This window comes from Somniosus microcephalus, chromosome 7, assembly GCF_052327205.1.
Source record: "Somniosus microcephalus isolate GS21.2 chromosome 7, FLI_Smic_1.0, whole genome shotgun sequence".
In the NCBI taxonomy this organism is placed as follows: domain Eukaryota; kingdom Metazoa; phylum Chordata; class Chondrichthyes; order Squaliformes; family Somniosidae; genus Somniosus; species Somniosus microcephalus.
In genome coordinates, this window is record NC_140993.1 from 174,763,751 (window position 1) to 174,784,281 (window position 20,531).

Below are 20,531 nucleotides of genomic sequence, written 5' to 3' on the forward strand. Positions count from 1 at the left end.
GTGGTAGGTAAAATTTTGGAGTCCATTATTAAGGAGACAGTAACAGGACATTTGGATAATCATAATTTAATAGGACAAAGTCAGCATGGTTTTATGAAGGGGAAGTCATGTTTGACAAATTTGCTGGAGTTCTTTGAGGAAGTAACATATAGGGTGGATAAAGGGGAACCAGTGGACGTAGTGTATTTAGACTTCCAAAAGGCATTTGACAAGGTGCCACACAAAAGATTATTGCTTAAGATAAAAAATCACGGGATTGGGGGTAATATTCTGGCATGGATAGAGGATTGGCTATCTAACAGAAGGCAGAGAGTTGGGATAAATGGTTCATTCTCAGACTGGCAATCAGTAACTAGTGGTGTTCCGCAGGGGTCGGTGCTGGGTCCCCAACTCTTTACAATCTATATTAACGATTTGGAGGAGGGGACCGAGTATAACATATCAAAGTTTGCAGATGATACTAAGATGGGGGGGAAAGTAGTGAGTGAGGAGGACATAAAAAACCTTCAAGGGGACATAGACAGGCTAAGTGGGCAGAGATTTGGCAGATGGAATACAATACTGGAAAGTGTGAGGTTATGCACTTTGGCAGGAAAAATCGTAGAGCAAGTTATTATCTTAATGGCAAGAAACTGGAAAGTACTTAAGTACAAAGGGATCTGGGGGTCCTGGTGCACGAAACTCAAAAGGTTAGTATGCAGGTGCAGCAAGTGATTAAGAAGGCCAATGGAATGTTGGCTTTCATTGCTAGGGGGATAGAATATAAAAATAGGGAGGTATTGCTCCAGTTGTACAAGGTATTGGTGAGACCGCACCTGGAATACTGCGTACAGTTTTGGTGTCCATACTTAAGAAAGGACATACTTGCTCTCGAGTCAGTACAAAGAGGGTTCACTCGGTTAATCCCGGGGATGAGGGGATGGACATATGAGGAGAGGTTGAGTAGATTGGGACTCTACTCATTGGAGTTCAGAAGAATGAGAGGCGATCTTATTGAAACATATAAGATTGTGAAGGGGTTGGATCGGGTGGATGCGGGGAGGATGTTCCCGATGATGGGTGAAACTAGAACTAGGGGGCATAGTCTTAGAATAAGGGGCTGCTCTTTCAAAACTGAGATGAGGAACTACTTCACTCAGAGGGTGGTAGGTCCATGGAATATGCTGCCCCAAAAAGCTGTAGAAGCTACATCATTACATAAATTTAAAACAGAAATAGACAGTTTCCTAGAAGTAAAGGGAATTAAGGGTTACGGGGAGTGGGCAGGAATTTGGACATGAGTCTAGGTTTGGATCAGTCATGGCCCTGTGGGTAGCGGAGCGGGCCCAGGGGCCGTGTAGCCTGATCCTGCTCCTATTTCGTGTGTCTAATTCTGTTAGATTCAGGAGATGGTTCTGTGATAGTGGATTGGCGGTTAGGATCAGATCAGCCATGATCTTATTGAATGGCGGAGCAGGCTCGAGGGGCCGATTGGCCTACTCCTGCTCCTATTTCTTATGTTCTTATGTTCTTATGTTCTTATCCTTCCTACGGTGAACTGCTCGCAGTACTCCAGGTGTGTTTTAACCAGGACTTTGTATAGCTACAGCACAACTTCTACCCGCCTTGTATTATAGTCCTCTAGACATGAAGGCCAGCATTGCATTAGCTTTTTTGATTATTTTCTGTATCTGTTCATGACATTTTAATGATCTATGTACATGGAACCCCAATGATTTTAGCTTTACAGCATTTAGAAAGTACCCTGTTTTATCCTTTTTAGGTCCAAAGTGGATGACCTCACATTTTCCTACATGGAAACGCATTTGCTACAGTTCTCCCATTCACTTAATCTATCAATATTTCTTTGTAATTTTATGCATTCATCTACACTGCCTACAATGCTGCCTATCTTTGTGTCATCAGCAAATTTGGATATGTGGCTTTCTATCCCATCATCTAAGTCATTAATAAATACAGTCAACAGTTGATGCCCCAACACAGATCCTTGTGGGACACCACTAGTCACATCCTGCCAATTAGAGTACCTGCCCATTATCCCTACTCTGTCGCCTGCCGCTCAGCCAATTTCCTAACCAGGTCAATAATTTGCCTTCAATTCCATGGGCTTCAACCTTAGTTAACAGTCTCTTATGAGGGACTTTATCCAATGCCTTCTGGAAGTCCATATAAATAACATCCATAGACATTTTCCTGTCCACTACTTTAGTCACCTCTTCAAAAAATTCAATCAGGTTCGTCAGGCATGGCCTACCTTTCACAAATCCATGCTGGCTCACTCTGATCAACTGAAAATTTTCAAGGTGTTCAGTCACCCTATCCTTATAGACTTAGTAATTTCCCAACAACAGATGTTAGGCTAACTGGTCTATAATTCCCTGGTTTCCCCCTCACCATTCTTAAATAGCGGAAAGACATGCACAATTTTCCAATGTAAAGGAACGGTTCCTGAATCGAGGGAAATTTAGAAGATTATAGTTGAGGCATCGGCAATGTGCTCACCTACTTCCTTTAAAACCCTGGGATGGAAACCATCTGGTCCTGCGGATTTGTCACTCTTTAGCGCCATTATTTTCTTCATTACTGTTATTTTGCTTACATTAATTCTGTTGCATCCCTGTCCCCAATTCATTAGTTTCCTTGGGATTTCCGGCATGCTATCCTCTCCCTCTACTGTAAATACGGACGCAAAGTAATTATTCAACATGTCTGCCACTTCCTTATCATTGACAATATCACCGTAATCAGTTTTCAAGGGGCCAACATTGCTCCTGACCACCCTCTTTTTCCTAAACTATAAAAATTGTGTTGATTTTGATATCCCTTGCAAATTTCTTTTCATATTCCCTTTTTGTAGCTCTATCTGTTTTGTTACCCTTCGCTGTTCTTTGTACCATTTGCCAGGATCTGTGTTTTTTGCATTTTTGTATGCCTTTTCTTTTAATTTTATAGTCTCTTACCTCTTCAGTCGTCCATGGCTTTCTTTTGGCAAGCAGAGCTCTTGCCCCTTACGGGTATAAACTGGTTCTGTATCACCTTACATTCTTTTTTTTCCCAATGTATTTATTTATTTTTTTTAAAAACATCGCCCACTGATGTTGTGTCATGTTACCCATTAACAGATTTGCCCAGTTTGCTGTGGACAGTCTGTCTCATTGCATTTAAATCAGTCGTACCAAAATCTAGAATCTTAGTAACTGCTTCGCGTTTCTCCTTTTCAAACACTGCGTTGAACTCGATCATGTTATGATCGCTATTAGATAAATGTTCACACACCATTAGGCTAGTAACTAAATCTGGCTCATTACTCTTTACTAAATCTAATATGGCGTGCCCATTGTTGGTTCTAGGACATATTGTTGTAGAAAGCTATCCCGGACACACAAGAAATTCACTGCCTTTCTGACATGTGCCAGTCTGCTTATCCCAATCTATATAAAAGTTAAAATACCCCATTAAAACCACTCTACCTTTACTACATGCCCGTCTAATCTCTGCATTTATACAATCTACCACTTCACAGCTACTACCAGGGGGCCTATATACAATTCCCACTACAGTCTTAAATCCTTTTCTATTTCTTAATTCTATCCATAAAGTCTCCACTGCCTGCTTACCTCTCATTATATCCTCTCTTCTCATTGAAGTAATTTCATCCTTAATTACTAAGGCTACTGCTCCCCCACTACCATTTTCCCTATCTTTCCTGTAGACCTTGTAACCTGGTATATTTAGTTCCCAGTCCTGACCATTTTGCAGGCAGTAGTAATGGCTACTATGTCATACCCTCCAAGTTGAATTTGCGCCTGCAGTTCATTCAATTTATTCCATATCCTTATACTTTGTGCATTTGTATAAAGAACGCTTATTTGGCCCACACACCCTACCCTAACCCGTCCTTCACCTCTAATGTTTTACTCACAGGTTTCTTATCTCTCTCTCCTGGTTTAATCACTTCACATCTTTTAGTTTTCCCTTTACCTTAAGTGCAGAGAGCACTCTACTCTCTTCCCTTTTGTTTGTTTTTGAACTATTATTTACACTACATTTTCCACCTAAGCCCTTCACTCTCCCCACTACCATTTACTAGTTTAAAGTCCTTATTTAATACTTTGATCTGTCCTTATTTAATACTTCGATTTATAATTATAGCTAAGTAGCAAAATACAGCAATTTTGAAACCAAATACAGCTGGTTGGAGCATAGAAGTTTCCCTGCACTGCAGGTTGAGGAGCTGGAAAAGCAGTGAGGCACTACATCGGCATCACTGGGAAGAAGGTGTAGTTACATTACGACAAGATTGCATAGGAAGTTCGTTATAAATCCAGACAGTCTGGAAAAGTTGACAGGAAGTTCAAGATGCTGCTTTATACATTTAGAATGAGAGGTGATCTCATTGAAACATACAAGATTCTGAGGCAGATTCAAAGGATAGATGTTGAGAGGTTATTTCTCCTGGCTGGAGAGTCTAAAACTAGGGCATAGTTTCAGGATAAGGGGTCGGCAATTTAAGACTGAGATGAGGAATTTCTTTACGCAGAGGGTTGTGAATCTTTGCAATTCTCTACCCCAAAGGGCTTTGGATGCTGAATCGTTGAGTATATTCAAGGCTAAGTTCGATAGATTTTTGGACTCCAGGGGTATCAAAGGATATGGGGATCGTGTGGGAAAGTCGAGTTGAGATCGAAGATCAGCCATGGTCTTATTGAATGGCGCAGCAGGCTCAATGGGCCGTATAGCCTACTGCTGCTCCTAATTCTTATGTTCTTAGCACACCCGCCATGCCGGAGTATTACTTAACCTATAAAACTGTAAAAGCATGTATATTTACCATTATACTTGCCTTTCATTCCTCCCAAATGCTAAGTGGTACAGCTGCATTTCCAAGCACCATCTCCCAAAATTTTAATTGATGTGGGCAAGGAGAAACTTTTAATACTTTAATTCATAAATGAAGCAGTGGGGTTGGAATCTGGTTGATACATATTTTGCAAGTGCCCTGACCTGCTGTGTTCTCATGTGACAGGCAGGCCAGAGTTCAGTCAGGAGCAATGAACATAGGAAATGGGAGGGAGACGTAACAGAGCTTACCTAGTGGTGTAAGGCTCGCCATTACAGCATGACAGCCAAATGCTAAAATAGGGCTTTTTCATTATAAATGTTAAAGGTATTTTAAAAAGACACAAAAGTAAACAACCAGCCAGTCAACTCAAAATAAGCTTACTGCAATGCCGCCACCATCTTCAGTTATTGGACAGTCCTGGATAATGACACTCTCTCATCTTGGCCTCTCAACCCTCATTCTCAAGCTATGAGCTCAGACTATATTTCAATAGAGGAAACAGAGTGGGGAACAAAATAGCCCTTCCTTGACACCATGGTTCAGCCTTGCTTACCAGTTTGGAATTACTTGATTTTTTTGAAATAATCGGTTCTCGGGATGTAAAGACATTGCCCATCTGTCGTTGTCCCGAGGAGGTGGTGGTGGGCTGCCTTTTTAACATAGCAATTGTTTCCATAACCAAGTTGCTGGTTAGGTTATTTCACAAGGCATTAGATTCCCAAACATTAAGGGCATTAGTGAACCTTTTTGGTTTTTAAATGATCTGACAAGTTTTATGGTCAGATTTATTGAATTCAATTTCACAACTTGCCATGGTAGAATCTGAATTCATGACCAGAGTTCCTAGTCCAGTACCATAACTATAATACTGAACTAACTTTTAGTCTGTCATTTCAGAGTTTCTCAATTTCCCCTCCTCCTGCCATTATCCTCAAGCAACTTAAAAAAATAACTGGTACTTTGGATAATGTCATACTATTTCAAGCATGGCACCCAAGACCATCTGAAATAAAAACAGAAAATGCTGGAGAAACTCAGCAGGTCAGGCAGCATCTGTGGAGAGAGAAACAGAGTTAACGTTTCAGGTTGATGACCTTTCGTCAGAACTGGAAAAAAGCAGGAAATGGAACAGATTTTTAAGCAAGTGAAGAGGCTGGGAAAGGGGGGGGGGGGGCGGATGAAAGAACAAAAGGGAAGGTCTGCGGCAGGATGGAAGACGGGAGAGATTAAGAAACATTAAGAGATATTCAAGGCAGAAGGAGATGGTAATGGGACAGGTTAAGAAACAAAGGATGGCTCTAGATGGAGTGTGAACTGCGCTGGCAGAATGAAAGACAGCTGCCATGTGGGGGAGAAAAAAAGACAAAAAAAGTGTGGATAATTATATATATAAAATAGGGGCCGAGGCTATGATCTGAAATTGTTGAACTCGATGTTGAGTCCGGAAGGCTGTAAGTGCCTAATCGAAAGATGAGGTGCTGTTCCTCGAGATTACGTGGAACAATGCAAGAGGCCGAGGATGGTGAGGTCCGAGTGGGAGTGGAGCGGAGAATTAAAGTGACAGGCGACCGGAAGCTCGGGGTCCCCCTTGCGGACTGAACGGAGGTGTTCCGCACAGCGGTCACCCAATCTGCGTTTGGTCTCCCCAATGTAGAGGAGACCACATCGTGAGCAACGAATACAGTATACTAAATTGCGAGAAGTACAAGTAAATCGCTGTTTCACCTGGAAGGGGTGTTTGGGGCCTTGGACAGTGGGAAAGGGGGAGGTATAAGGGCATGTGTTGCATCTCCTGCGCTTGCACGGGAAGGTGCCGGGCAAAGGGGAAGCAGTGTTGGGGGTGATAGCGGAGTGGACAAGGGTGTCGCGGAGGGAGCGGTCCCTACGGAATGCTGAAAGGGGAGGGGAGGGGAAGATGAGTTTGGTGGTCGGATCACGTTGGAGGTGGCGGAAATGGCGGAGGATGATCCGTTGAATGTGGAGGCTGGTGGGGTGAAAGGTGAGGACAAGGGGAACCCTATCATGGTTCCGGGAGGGAGGTGCAGGGGTGAGGGTAGAAGTGCGGGAGATAGAACGGACACGGTCAAGGGCCGTGTCAACCACTGTAGAGGGGAATCCTCGGTTGAGGAAAAAGGAAGACATGTCAGAAGCACTGGTATGGAAGGTGGCATCGTCAGAGCAGGTGCGGCGGAGACAGAGAAACTGGGAGAATGGAATAGAGTCCTTACAGGAGGCGGGGTGGGAGGAAGTGTAGTCCAGGTAGCTGTGGGAGTCAGTGGGCTTGTAGTGAATGTTTGTCAACCAAAGACCAGCTGTTCTGTTCCCACATACAATGCAGCACAGCCTCTCCTGTATTAGATTGGTATTGCATAGAATAGGGTAGAATAACATGTTTCTTCTATGCTCTGGCTCTTAATCACGACTGAGTGGAACAGGAAAAAAAACTGCTTTATGATTGCAATGAAATAGGAGCTCGTAAAACTCATTGGTTGCAGACTTCTCCCTAGTATGGTGAGCAAATGCAGAAAAGGACTTGGTGGCACCCACATTTTTGGGCACTCTTCAAAAAAAAAAAAGTCTGACTTAACCTGTGGAAGACTATGCACGTAACAAACTTTGACAAATTCTGCTTAAGTTCATGTAGTGGAGTTAATCATAATTTTTAAATAATGGAGTCCCAGTGAAATCCAATTGCAAAATGTACCGGCAAACTTTCGAGTAATTTCATGTAAATAATCATTTTAGTGTGTGGTGACATAATGCCAACTTCTGAGGAGGGGGAAGAGGGGAGAAACCTCAAGTATAATGCAAAACATGGGCCAGTATGAGCTTAAAAGCCAATATTTATCCCAGGTAGTTTTCTCTTAGATTCAAATGTTATGAATTAATTTTTTTCCAGAGTTTGAACAAAAGGATACCAGTCCATTTTATAACTACAGGTCTACCTTACACTAAATACAATAAATATAATTTCTATACATTTATTCAATTCATGGTTCTATTGCTCATTGCTGTACTATGCACTTACGCTATGGAAGATTGTACATCTAACCAGCTTTTTGACAAATTCTGTTTAAGTTCATGTAGTGGAGTCAATCCTAGCTTCTTCTTTAACTCAGCAACATGTCTTTCTTTAGCTGCAAGCACTTGAGAAAGTGTTTGGATTTCCTCCTCCACCTAAGATAAAACAGAGGTGAGAGCTCAACACAGCACAGTAACGCAAATAAAGATAAAAGTTAATAAATAGATTTTGCTGCTACTTCCTCCTCTTACTTTTTTTTTTTTTTAAAGTTATCTTTTAGAGCTCCCCCCATATAGAATATAAAAAGGAAGGGAAGAGAATTCCACTTCCAATTACTATCCAGTGACTCAAGTACCACCCAACTACAGGAAACTTTGATATCTGGCACTGACGGGACCGAGCTGTTGCCGGTGTAACAAAACTGCCGGAGAAACGAGCGGTAATGTTAAAACATACGGAGCTTCTGAGCTCCGTATCTAGCAACAATAGCCTCAAAACAGTCGGCGCAGCTTGCAAGCGTCTCTGTAGCTAAGCAACAGCTTCAGCTAGACGCTTGCAGAGCCTCGACTGGAGGAAAAAAAGCAACAAAAACTAAAAAAACTTATCTGAACCGACTCCTGAATTTTGCCGGTGGATAGAGCGTTCCGGACATTTAACCTCCGGTTAAACGAAAGTTTCCTATAAGTAGAATTTAAAATGTGGGGTCAGGAGTACCGCTGTTCCTCCTGGTACCACATTCAGGTAAGTAAATGTAAAGAAAACACCTTAAAGCTTGTAGGTTGCATCTGATCCCAATGTTTGGTTTCCGCGATGGCGCAGGCCATCTCCAGGCAAAAAAAATCTTGCAGTGGGGACCTCAAACATCTTAGTGCGTGGGTAAAGGACACCTATTTTTCTTTTCCCAATATGGTGGGTGGAGCATTTCCGACCGATAACGTGCGTGCGCTTCCTGCCGGCCACATTGGGGGCTTAGTAGATCAGTTAGTGAAGAATGGGTGCTGTGTGGCCTGATTTATAGGCCTTTGTTCTTACCTTAACTGTTTACACATGTTTCAATGTGTGGCGCTATTGGTATTTAAGAGATGTATAATATCTCTGCTGCTGGACAGTGTGCCCTCCAACTGGTGAGCAATGCCATGGGAGATCCATTAGTTTTAAAAGAAATCCTTAGAACATACAATTGGACCTTTTATCATGCAAAAGTTGAGTCCAAGTATTGGTCGTGGTTAGGGCATTCGCCCAATGCAGTCTATTCCTAATTCAAAGTTAATTAAATCAAATTATCTAGTAATTCAGATTTTTTAAGCACTAGATTTCTACTTTGTTACATTAGTTATATTGCTTAAATCAAATCAGAGCTTTATTTTGCACTAAAAATGACATGTTCAAAGATAAAAGTCAAAAGCATTTTCTTTAAGCAAACAGAAGATCCAAAACCTGAATCTTTATATGCATCATATAGATGTTGAGAGGTTGTTTCCCCTAGCTAGAGTGTCTAGAACTAGGGGGCACAGTCTCGGGATAAGGGGTCGGCCATTTAAGATTGAGATGAGGAGAAATGTCTTCACTCAGAGGGATGTGAATCTTTGGAATTCTCTACCCCAAAGGGCTGTGGATGCCAAGTCATGGAGTATATTCAAGGCCGAGAGATTTTTGGACTCTAGGGTAATTAAGGGATATGGGGATCCCGGGGTGGTTGGGGGGGGGGGGGGAAAAAAGAGAGAGAACCGCAGGAGATAGAGTGGAGTTGGGGTCGAAGATCAGCCGGAGCAGGCTCGAAGGGCCATATGGCCTACTCCTGCTCTTAATTTTTATGTTATGTTATGTTCTTATCATGCCAAAGATATAAATGTCTAGGATTAGCAATCAAACATTCATGCTGTCAAAGCAAAGTCTACTAAGTTATTTACAGGGGCAATGCTGGCAAAGCCACCTATTTTATTTGTAAATTGTCCAGGCTTGGCTCCAGCCACTGAGCACTTTCTCCTGGATTTCCCACTGGCCTCAATTCTGTTAAGTCTCCTTGACACCATACTCCGTCAAATACTGTCTTGACGTTGAAGGCAACTATTCAACTCTGGCATTTAGCTCGGGTCTGTGTCTGGATCAAGAATGTGACAAGGTTTGGAGTCAATAGTTCTGGTAAAATCCAATGAGCGTTAATTAGCAGGTGAGGAGGTGGTGTCATTTGGTGACATTACGGATGACTCCTTCCATAACTTTACTGCTAACTGGGCAGATGAAGGAGGTTAGATTTATCTGTGCTTGCTGACCTACATTGGCTCACGGTTAAGCCATGTCGGTTAAGCAACGCCTTAATTTTTAAATTCTCATCCTGGTTTCCAAATCCCTCCATGGCCTCGCCCCTCCCTATCTCTAACCTCCTCCAGCACTACAACCCTTGAATTCTGGCCTCTTGCACATCCCCTATTTTAATCACTCCACCATTGGCGGATATGCCTTCAACTTCATGCCTTCCAAGGCCCTAAGTTCTGGAATTCCCTCCCTAAACCTCTGCACCTCTCTTTCCTCCTTTAAGACATTCCTTAAAACCTACCTCTTAGGCCCTGTTCGAATATCTCCTGATGTGGCTTGGTATAAAGTTTTGTTTGATAATGCTCCTGTGAAGCACCTTGGGACTTAAGACGTTAAAAGGTGCTATATAAATGCAAGTTGCTGTTTGTGGAAAATTGCCCTGGTATATCCTGTCTACATTGTCGGATAGATGCCAGCGTTATAGCTGCACTAGAACAGCTTGGCTGGCAGTGGGATTTGTCAGGATCTATAGCTTTCGGTGTGTCCAATGTGCTCAGCCGCTTGTTGTTCCATCCAACAACCAAAGTGGCTAAACACTGGCATCCATGATGGTGGGGACCTCAGGAGGGAGCAGAGTGGGATTCAGTTAGCACTGCTGACTGAAAACATTTGCAAACAGTCCAGCCTCATCTCCTATACTCATGTGCTGGGCTCTTCCACAGTTGAGAACTGTTAGTTGCTTGACTGTCCACCTCCATTGTCGATTGGGATGTGGTAGGGTGGCAGAGCTTTGCTTCGATTTGTTGGTTGCTGGATCACTTAGCTCGGTCTATAGATTTTTGTTTTCTTTATTTAGCATGGAGTTGTAGCTTCACTAGGTTGGTTCGTCATTCAAGGCAAGACTTCTGCTGTTCCTGGCACACCCCTCCACACTGAACCAGAGTTGTTCTCCTGGTCTTGATGGTGATAGATGAGTGCAGGATATGCCAAGTTATAAAGCTGGATTACTGTGGTATACAATTGCGCTGCTCCCTTCATCACCTGACAGGCCTAATTTGGCAGCTGTATCCTTTGGGACTCAGCCAGCAATGGTACTACTGAGCCATATTTAAGTTCGCCACCCAGAGTTTGTTCTGTGTCCTTGGTTCCCTGAAGTGGTGTTCAACATAAAAGAGTACTGATTAGCACTAGGTGATCATCAGCAGGAAGTTTCCTTGGCTTTGTTTGACTTCATGGGGTCCAAGGGTACATGTTGAAGAATCACAGGGCCAATCCCAACTAACCATACATCACTGTACCCCCTCTGGTAGGTCTATCCTGCCAGTGGGACAGGACATACCCAGAAATAGTTATGGAGGGTCTACAATGTTGGCTGATAGATAGGATTAAGAGAATGACTGTCAGGGGGGTGCTTGACTCATACATGGGACAGCCACCCAACTTGGTCACTAGATCCAGATGTTAATAAGGATTTTGCATGGTTGGGAATGTCAGAGCTTTGTCCTGATCCAATGGCCGGAACTTTCCCGCTGCCGTGCGTGCGGGTTTGGAGGCGGGTCAGTAGTAAAAGTCACAGAAAATGGGAGCTCGTCGGGAACGCGCCACCATCCTGCTTTTAACTCTGGCGCGTTTGCCAGCATGCCACCGACCCGAATGACAGAGGCGGGCAATCTAATTAATCTCATTAAAACCTTGTTGAGACCCTGAACAGGGATTTTAAGCAGACTTTGAATTTCACTGGATGACCACAGGAATCACGCAGCTCGGGAACCACGTCTGTCAACCTGAGGCAGAAGCTCAGTGGCCACTGAGGTGAGGTCATTAATGTACAGCATGGGAATCCCAATAAATACTCCCACGAGACCTCATTACTTGCCGAAGAGAAAGGCTCTTGCGGACTCCATTTGGAGCAGAGATATAGGTGTCTAGAGTTTGCAAGTCTTTTCTGCAACCTCGGAAGTCACACTCAACACACTGCTACTTACTATCACAATATTGACAGATTGCTCCTCTGATCTCTACTTGACCTGCCATTTATATCATCATGGGTGCAGTCTATACTGTCTCACCATAGTCTGTCGAATCAGACTAGGATGAGCCCCAACACCAGCAACCACCTTCTCCTCAACGACCTGATGCTCCGTAAGACAGAGGGTATCAGTGTAGGGCTGCACCGCGCCGGAGGCGATACCCCCAACACAGGGTATACAGGCAGAGGATGAGCTTCCTCAACATGGCTGAGCAGCAGTGCCAAAGGAAGTTCAGGCTATCGCACCAGGTCATCACAGACATTTGCAGCTTGTTGGAGCAAGACCTGCAGCCCAGAAGAGCTGGTGGACACGCCTTGCCAGTGGCTGTCAAAGTCACTAGCGCCTGCAACTTCTTAGCTTCAGGTTCGTTCCAGGGATCTGCAGCAAACATTTGCAGCATCTCCCAGTCGGCCGCCCACAGATGCATCACACAGGTCACCGATGCCCTGTTTGTCAATCAATTATGTGAACTTTGCCACTTATAAAGCCAGTGTTACTGAGTGGGCGCTCAGCTTTGCCGCTCTGGCTGGCTTCCCACGGATGCAGGGCATCATCGACTGCACACTTGTGGCCATCAAGGCACCCCCACATCACCCAGGAATGTTTGTGAACCGCAAGGGCTTCCACTCCCTCAATATACAGCTGGTCTGCAACCATAGGAAGATCATGCATGTGTGCGCCAAATTCCCTGGCAGCTGTCATGACTCGTTCGTCCTGCGCCAGTTCACCCTCCCTCAGCTCTTCACACCGCCTAACACACTTATTGGATGGCTGCTTGGAGAAAAGTGTTATCCACTGAAGACGTGGCTCATGACACCCTTGAGGAGGCCAAGCAATGAGGCTCAAGAGCGTTACAATGAAAGCTATATTTCTACCAGATGGGTCATAGAGCAAACAATAGGCATGCTGAAGATGCGCTTCAGATGCCTCGAGAAGCCCTTCAGTAGGTACCAGCCAGGGTCTCCAGAATTGTCGCCATCTGCTACGTGCTGCACAACATAGCGCAGCAACGAGGATTACAGCTGCATGAGGAGCAAGGCACAGAGCGCAAACCCTCTTCAGAGGAGGAAGAGCATCAGCTGGAAGACCAGGAGGAGCCCGAGGTCCAGATGCCAGCAGCACCGGAGCACACTGCTGCTTGGGAGGTTAGGGATAACCTCATCATGGCCAGATTTAATTAATTTCCAGCAATACACCCATAAGGCTGCCAAATGCTGTGTCAGGTTTCCACCAACACTAGAAAGCATCCCTACAAATCACCAAGCCATTCCTCTCAGTGACCCCCATTGCTGGAAGTAACGTTATGTCTCACCATTCACTCCAACTTACCAAGCCACTTCCAAAGTAGCAGACAAAAATGGGCATCAGCGGAAAGTGGTGAAAATAAATAGTTTGAGGTGTCATAACATAATAATACTTCTTCAAACACCCATGTGCTTACCCTTGTGCATCTACTTCTGTCACATTTGTTGTTTACGCTTACTTCTACGAGGCGCAACTCCCCATGGCTTCAGCAGAGGCAGCCTGCTCACTTCCCTGCTGCGACTGCGTAGACATGCTTGGCGGATGTCCTCTGGGTTTTGGAGCTTGTGATGGCCCCACCAAAGTCTGCTGCGCGTGCGACTGTGCAGCTGCAGTCTCGGTCATTGCGATCTGAGGAGGCATCTGGGGCTCTGACTTGGCGGGGGGGGCGGGGGCGGAAAACCAAGTGTGCGCGCTTTGCTAGGAGCCCCCACTTCCATGTCCCCTCTCACCATCATCCCTCTCATGGGCCACCCGCACTTCCCTGCTAGCAAGGAGCTGGAGAGCACCTTGTTGCACAGCAGTGAGGCCATAAGGACCCAAGTTTACGTTTACATCCCTCCTAGAGAGGAGGTCTATGAGCCTCTGCCATCTGCTTTCCATAGATAGCACGGGCTCAGGTGAGTGGCACATTAGCTGCTCCATGCAGGTGGCCATCCTTTCTATGGAAGAGCATACCGTCCCCATCACCTGCAAGATGGTGGTGCGCATGTTGGAGATGAACTCCTCCATTCTCTGCACATTTGCAGACATCACAGCTGAAAAACCTGACAGAGCCTCCTGCACTTCTTCCTGCACCTCCAGGATCACCCTCTTTCTCAATGGTACCCGAGGCTCAGCGTCTGTATGCAGCTGAGCAGAGCTGGGAGCGTCCTGCGCCCTCTGGCAAGGAATCTCCACTGCTGTCCCCGTCTCAGGAAGGGGAGGGTGTGACTGTTAGGGAGCCGGGTAGCGGGGATTTAGAAGAGGTTGAGAAGGAGGTCCCACAGACACTGGTCCTGTCCAACAGGTACGATGTACTCGCTGCCTGTGAGGACAAGGAGAAAGACTGCAGGGAGGACAGCCACAATGCAGACCAAGGCACCATGGCTCAGAAGGCTGTCCAAGTTTGGGGGGGGGGGGGGGGGGTGGTTTAAGAGAGAGAAAGAACAGAATAGAAATGTGGTAGTGATAGGGGACTCTATAATTAGGGGGATAGATAGCATCCTCTGCAGCCATGAATGAGAACCCCGAAGGGTGTGCTGCCAGGGTAAGGGATATCTCACGCCAGCTGGAGAGCAACTTGGAAAGGGAGGGGGTAAATCCAGTTGTCGTGGTCGATGTTGGAACAAACGACATAGGTAGGAACAGGAAGGATGTCCTGCTGAGAGTTTCAGAAGATAGGCGCTAAATTAAAAAGCAGGACCTTGAGGGTAATAATCTCTGGGTTATTGCCTGAGCCATGTGCAAATTGGCATAGAAGCAGACAGATAAGGATCAGACTCACCGGCGGCAGCAGCGAGAGCGGCCTTGGGTGGAGACTGAGCGCGAAGACCGAGGAGTTAAGGAGCGGGGAGAGAGAGAGCGGCCCAGACACACCGGCGGCAGCAGCGAGAAGTAAAAAGTAATCGAAGTGTGACGTCATCAGAAAGCAGGTAAGTGATTGGTTGGTGAGTATTTTTCTCTTTCTCGCTTTTTTCCAAACTTAATTTTTGTGGTTTATAGTTTCTAGGGTCTCTGTTGTGTAGCGGGGAGTGCTAGTAAACAAGGGCCCTCGAGTATATCATTTAATTGTGGTGTAATTAGTGGTATTGATTTGATTTAATTTAAATTTGAATTAAAGGGTAAGTCATGGCAGCACAGCTTGGCCCCGTGGCATGCTCCTCCTGCACTATGTGGGAAATCAGGGACACTTCCTGTGTCCCCGACGACCATGTGTGCGGGAAGTGTATCCAGCTGCAGCTACTGACAGACCGCATTGCGGTGCTGGAGCTGTGAATGGATACATACTGGAGCATTCACGATGCTGAGGACATAGTGGCTAGCACGTTTAGGGAGTTGGTCACACCGCAGGTAAAGGCTGCACAGGCAGGAAGGAAATGGGTGACCACCAGGCAGAGAAGCAAGCGCAGGCAGGTAGTACAGGGGTCCCCTGTGGTCATCCCCCTTTCAAACAGATATACCACTTTGGATATTGTTGAGGGAGATGGCTTATCAGGGGAAGGCAGCAGCAGCCAACTTCCTGGCACCATGGGTGGTCCTGCTGCACAGGACGGGAGAGCTATAGTGATAGAGGATTCTATTGTAAGGGGGATAGGCGCTTCTGCGGCCGCAAACGAGACTCCAGGATGGTATGTTGCCTCCCTGGTGCAAGGGTCAAGGATGTCTCGGGGTGGCTGCAGGGCATTCTGGAGGGGGAGGGTGAACAGCCAGTTGTCGTGATGCATATAGGTACCAACGATATAGTTAAAAAACAGGATAGGGTCTAAAAGCTGAATATAGGGACTTAGGAGGTAAATTAAAAAATAGGACCTCAAAAAGGTAGTAATTTCAGGATTGCTACCAGTGCCAAGCGCTAGTCAGAGTAGAAATAGAAGGATATTTTAGATAATACGTGGCTAGAGGAATGGTGCAAGGGGGAGGGATTCAAATTCCTGGGACATTGGAACCGGTTCTGGGGAGGTGGGACCAGTACAAACTGGACGGTTTGCACCTGGGTGGGACCAGAACCTATGTCCTAGAGGGAGTGTTTGCTAGTGCTGTTGGGGAGGGTTTAAACTAAAATGGCAGGGGGTTGGGAACCTGTGCAGGGAGACAGAGGAAAGGGAAGCAAGGAGGATGCCGAGAAACTCCAGTATGATTTGGATAGGTTGGGTGATTGGGCAGATGCATGGCAAATTTAGTACAATATAATGTGGATAAATGCGAGGTTATCCACTTCAGTGGCAAAAACAGGAAGACAGATTATCTGAACGGCAATAGATTGGGAGAAGGGGAAGTGCAACGAGACCTGGGTGTCCTTGTGCACCAGTCGCTGAAGGTAAGCATGCAGGTGCAGCATGCGATTAAGGCGGCAAATGTTATGTTAGCCTTCATAGCGAGAGGATATATGAGTACAGGAGCAAGGATGTCTTGCTGCAGTTGTACAGGGCCTTGGTGAGACCACACCTTGGAGTATTGGGTGCAGTTTTGGTCGCCTTATCTGAGGAAGGATGTTCTTGCCATGGAGGGAGTGCAGCGAAGATTCACCAGACTGATCCCTGGGATGGCAGGAATGACGTATGAAGAGAGATTGTGTCGATTGGGCTTGTATTTGCTAGAGTTTAGATGAGAGGGGATCTCATTGAAACTTATAAAATTCTAACAGGACTAGACAGACTAGATGCAGGAAGGATGTTCCTGATGGCGGGGGAGTCCAGAACCAGGGGTCACAGTCCAAGGATAAGGGGTAAGCCATTTAGGACAGAGATGAGGAGGAATTTCTTCACCCAGTGACTGATGAATCTGTGGAATTCTCTACCACAGGAGGCAGTAGAGGCCAAGTCATTAAATATATTCAAGAAGGAGTTGGATATATTTCTTAAGGCTAAAGGGATCGAGGGATATGGGGAGAAAGCAGGGACAGGGTACTGAATTTGGATGATCAGCCATGATCTCATTAAATGGCAGAACAGGCTCGAGGGGCCGAATGGCCTACTCCTGCTCCTATCTTCTACGTTTCTATGTTTCTAGTAGAATTAACATGTGGCTAAAGGGCTGGTGTGGGAAAGAAGGGTTCTTTTTCATAGGACACTGGCACCAGTTCTGGGACAGGAAGGAGTTGTATCGATGGGACGGGCTCCACTTGAACCGGGATGGGACCCGTGTCCTAGCGGAAAGGGTAAATAGGGAGGTGGCAAAGGCTTTAAACTAGTAAGGGGGAGGGATCCACAAGAAACATAAGCAGCCTAAATATAAACAAAACAGGAAATGCGAGGGTATACATAACAGGAAAGGATGAACAAGCTGGGTCTCTTTTCTCTTGAAAAAAGGCTGAGGGGTGACCTAATAGGGGTCTTTAAAATTATGAAAGGTTTTGATAGAGTGGATACAGAGAGAATGTTTCCACTTGTGGGGAAGAGCATAACTAGAGGCCATCAATATAAGATAGTCACCAAGAAAGCCAATAGGGAATTCAGAAGAAACTTCTCTACCCAAAGAGTAGTGAGAATATGGAACTCACTACGACAGAGTGGTTGAAGCTAATAGCATAGGTGCATTTAAGGGGAGGCTGGACAAATATGAGGTAGAAGGGAATACAGGGTTACGCTGATAGATTTAGTTGAGGAAAGACAGGAGGAGGCTCGAGTAGAGCATATACACTGGCATGGACTGGTTGGGCCGAATGGCCTGTTTCTTTGCTGTATATCCTATGTATGTAATCTGCTCTTGCTCACTTGTGACTTACCAGGTGACAACAACACTACTTTATCTCTCATAGGACCCACCAAGGTGTACATATCTGCGCTGGTGCTAGGTGCGCTTCGGTCTGGTGACTGCACCCTCAGAGGCTGGAAGCTCCTCGGAAGAGTCGTCTTCCTCCTCCGGCTGGACAGTTGGGGCGGGGGGGGGGGGGGGGCGGGTCTTGATGGACCTGTGGGAGAGTAGGACAGATGATTTAGAGAGAGGTCATATTAAGAATGGATAACTATACCATTATGCACATGATGAACATTCACTGGCTGCTGACATATGAGTGACTGCTGTATGCCATGCGGCTGTCTGAGATGTAATTCTGTTATCAAGTTGCTGAGAGATCCCCCTCTCTCCGTCTCCCACTGCCAGCAGCTCCGCAACTCGAGACCTCCAGGGCGACCTCCTCTGCTATAGTTGAAGTGGTGAAGGATGGAGGGCCACATCCAGTTCTCTCCCTCTCCCAATTGTTGTGCGCTCTTTTCTCCTGCAAAGAGGGAAAGAAGAGAAGTTTGAGCGAGAGTGATGGCATGAGTGCAAGGAATGTGTGGGTTACAGCTACAGAGGGTGACTAAGCGGGAGTGTGGTGCCAATGCCAAACTGCCAATACCAAATAGCCTCCTTGTGTGATGTTACTTGGTATAATTGCATTACGCTGAGGGAGAGTGCGGAGGGTGGTTGGTCAGAGGAGGATGTGAGTACGTACATAGAGGGATGGGTGGACGTGCAAGGTATGTTGGTGTGAGTAATGATGTGCAGGAGCAGACTTGGGAAGGCAGAGTGATGGGATGTGGTGACAGGCATAGCAGGATGAAGGTGAGCTTGCCTTTGCACTCACCTTTCCTGATCTTGAGATCACTGAAGCGCTTCCGGCACTGCACCTACGTCCGCCTCACCATATCCCTGCTGTTCACCTCCTCAGCTATTTGGAGCCAGGCACTTTTTGTCTCTTGGGGACGAGGATCTCCCTGCGTTCACTGACTCCCTCCACAAGAATATATAGGGAGTCATCGGAAAACCTGGGTGTAGCCCTCCATCTTTGTGAAGTCATGTTTTGAAGTGTGAGCAATAAGATCCTGCAATATCCTCCCAGCATACTCCTAGATGAACCTTTAAATGCGATGTGGCCAAGGCTGCTTTAAATATCCCAGCTGGAAATTAGTCAGTCATCGATGACATCATCAGACCCACACTATTTAATAGTGCCAGGAAACGTGCAAGTCTGCCTTAATAGGCTCCATTAATTGAAAGTCGCTCCGAGGAGCAGGATCATCAGAACAACGTGGTTTCGACCTGCCACATGGCCCGCACGCAACCAACCCAACTCAGTGAGGAAAATTCTGGCCATTGCTTATGGGTCCATCTGATATTTCTCTTATGGACGATTTCTGTAGTAGCTTGCTAGGCCACTGCAAAAGGACATTATGGACTAGAAATTGTTTGACGGCGTGCCAGTTTTACAGGCGTCCAATATGGCGGCTGGCATGTGTATTGTCCAGCGGAAGTGCACCGCACACCAGGGGGGTAATTTTAACCTAAAAAACCACAGGTGGGTTGGAGGTGTGGGTAGTTAGTGTTAAAAATCTGAATCCCGACCTGAACCCGCCCACTTCCGGTTTTAACAGACGGGACTTGTTGAGGCTTGTGATAAGGGAACATCTATAATTATGGGGGATTTTAACTATCATATTAATTGGACAAATCAAATTGGGCAGGGCTGCCTTGAGGATGAGTTCATTGAGTGTATTAGGGATTGGTTTCTTGAGCAGTATGTAACTGAACCGACCAGGGGGCAAGCAACCTTAGATCTGGTCCTGTGTAACGAGACAGGATTAATTAAAAATGTCCCAGTAAAGGATCCCCTTGGAATGAGTGACCATAACATGGTTGAATTCCATATTCAATTAGAGGGTGAGAAGGTTGGATCTCAAACAAGCGTGCCAAGCTTGAATAAAGGAGACTATGAAGGTATGAGAGCAGAATTGAGTAGAGTGGATTGGGAAAATAGGTTAAAGGGCAAGACGATACATGATCAGTGGTGTACATTTAAGGAGTTAATTTACAACTTCCAAAAAAAATATATTCCACTGAGAAGAAAAGGGTGTAAAAGAAAAGACAACCACCCGTGGCCAAGTAAAGAAATTAAGGATAGTATTCGACTAAAAACAAGGGCATATAAGGTAGCCAAATCTAGTGGGAGGATAGAGGATTGGGAAAACTTTAAAAGACAGCAAAAAAATAACAAAAAGATTGATTAAGGGAAGATAGATTATGAAAGTCAATTAGCAAAAAATATAAAAACAGATAGTAAGAGTTTTTATAGTTATATAAAAAGAAAAAGGGTGGCTGAAGTAAATGTTGGTCCCTTAGAGGATGAGACCGGGAAATTAATGGTGGGAAATATGGAGATGGCAAAAACACTGAATGAATATTTTGTATCAGTCTTTACAGTAGAAGACACTAAGAATATCCCAACATTGGACAAACAGGGCGCTATAGGGGGGAGAGGAGCTAAACACGATCAAAATCAGAATGTGGTACTCGGTAAAATAATGGGACTCAAGGCGGATAAATCACCTGGACCTGATGGCTTACATCCTAGGGTCTTGAGGGAAGTGGCGGTAGGGATTGTGGATGCATTGGTAAT

The 20,531-nt window shown here is 45.5% G+C and overlaps 1 protein-coding gene across 7 annotated transcripts in view; it reads right to left on the reverse strand.

Moving 5' to 3' along the window:
* Positions 1–20,531, reverse strand: part of tpd52 (tumor protein D52) — a 127,971-nt gene that overhangs the window by 22,217 nt on the left and 85,223 nt on the right. For all 7 annotated transcript variants that reach the window (XM_085993220.1, XM_085993221.1, XM_085993222.1 and 4 more), the window contains one exon: positions 7,872–8,020. In XM_085993220.1, the coding sequence (XP_085849346.1) occupies positions 7,872–8,020 (149 nt within the window). The remainder of the gene's footprint in view (positions 1–7,871; positions 8,021–20,531) is intronic.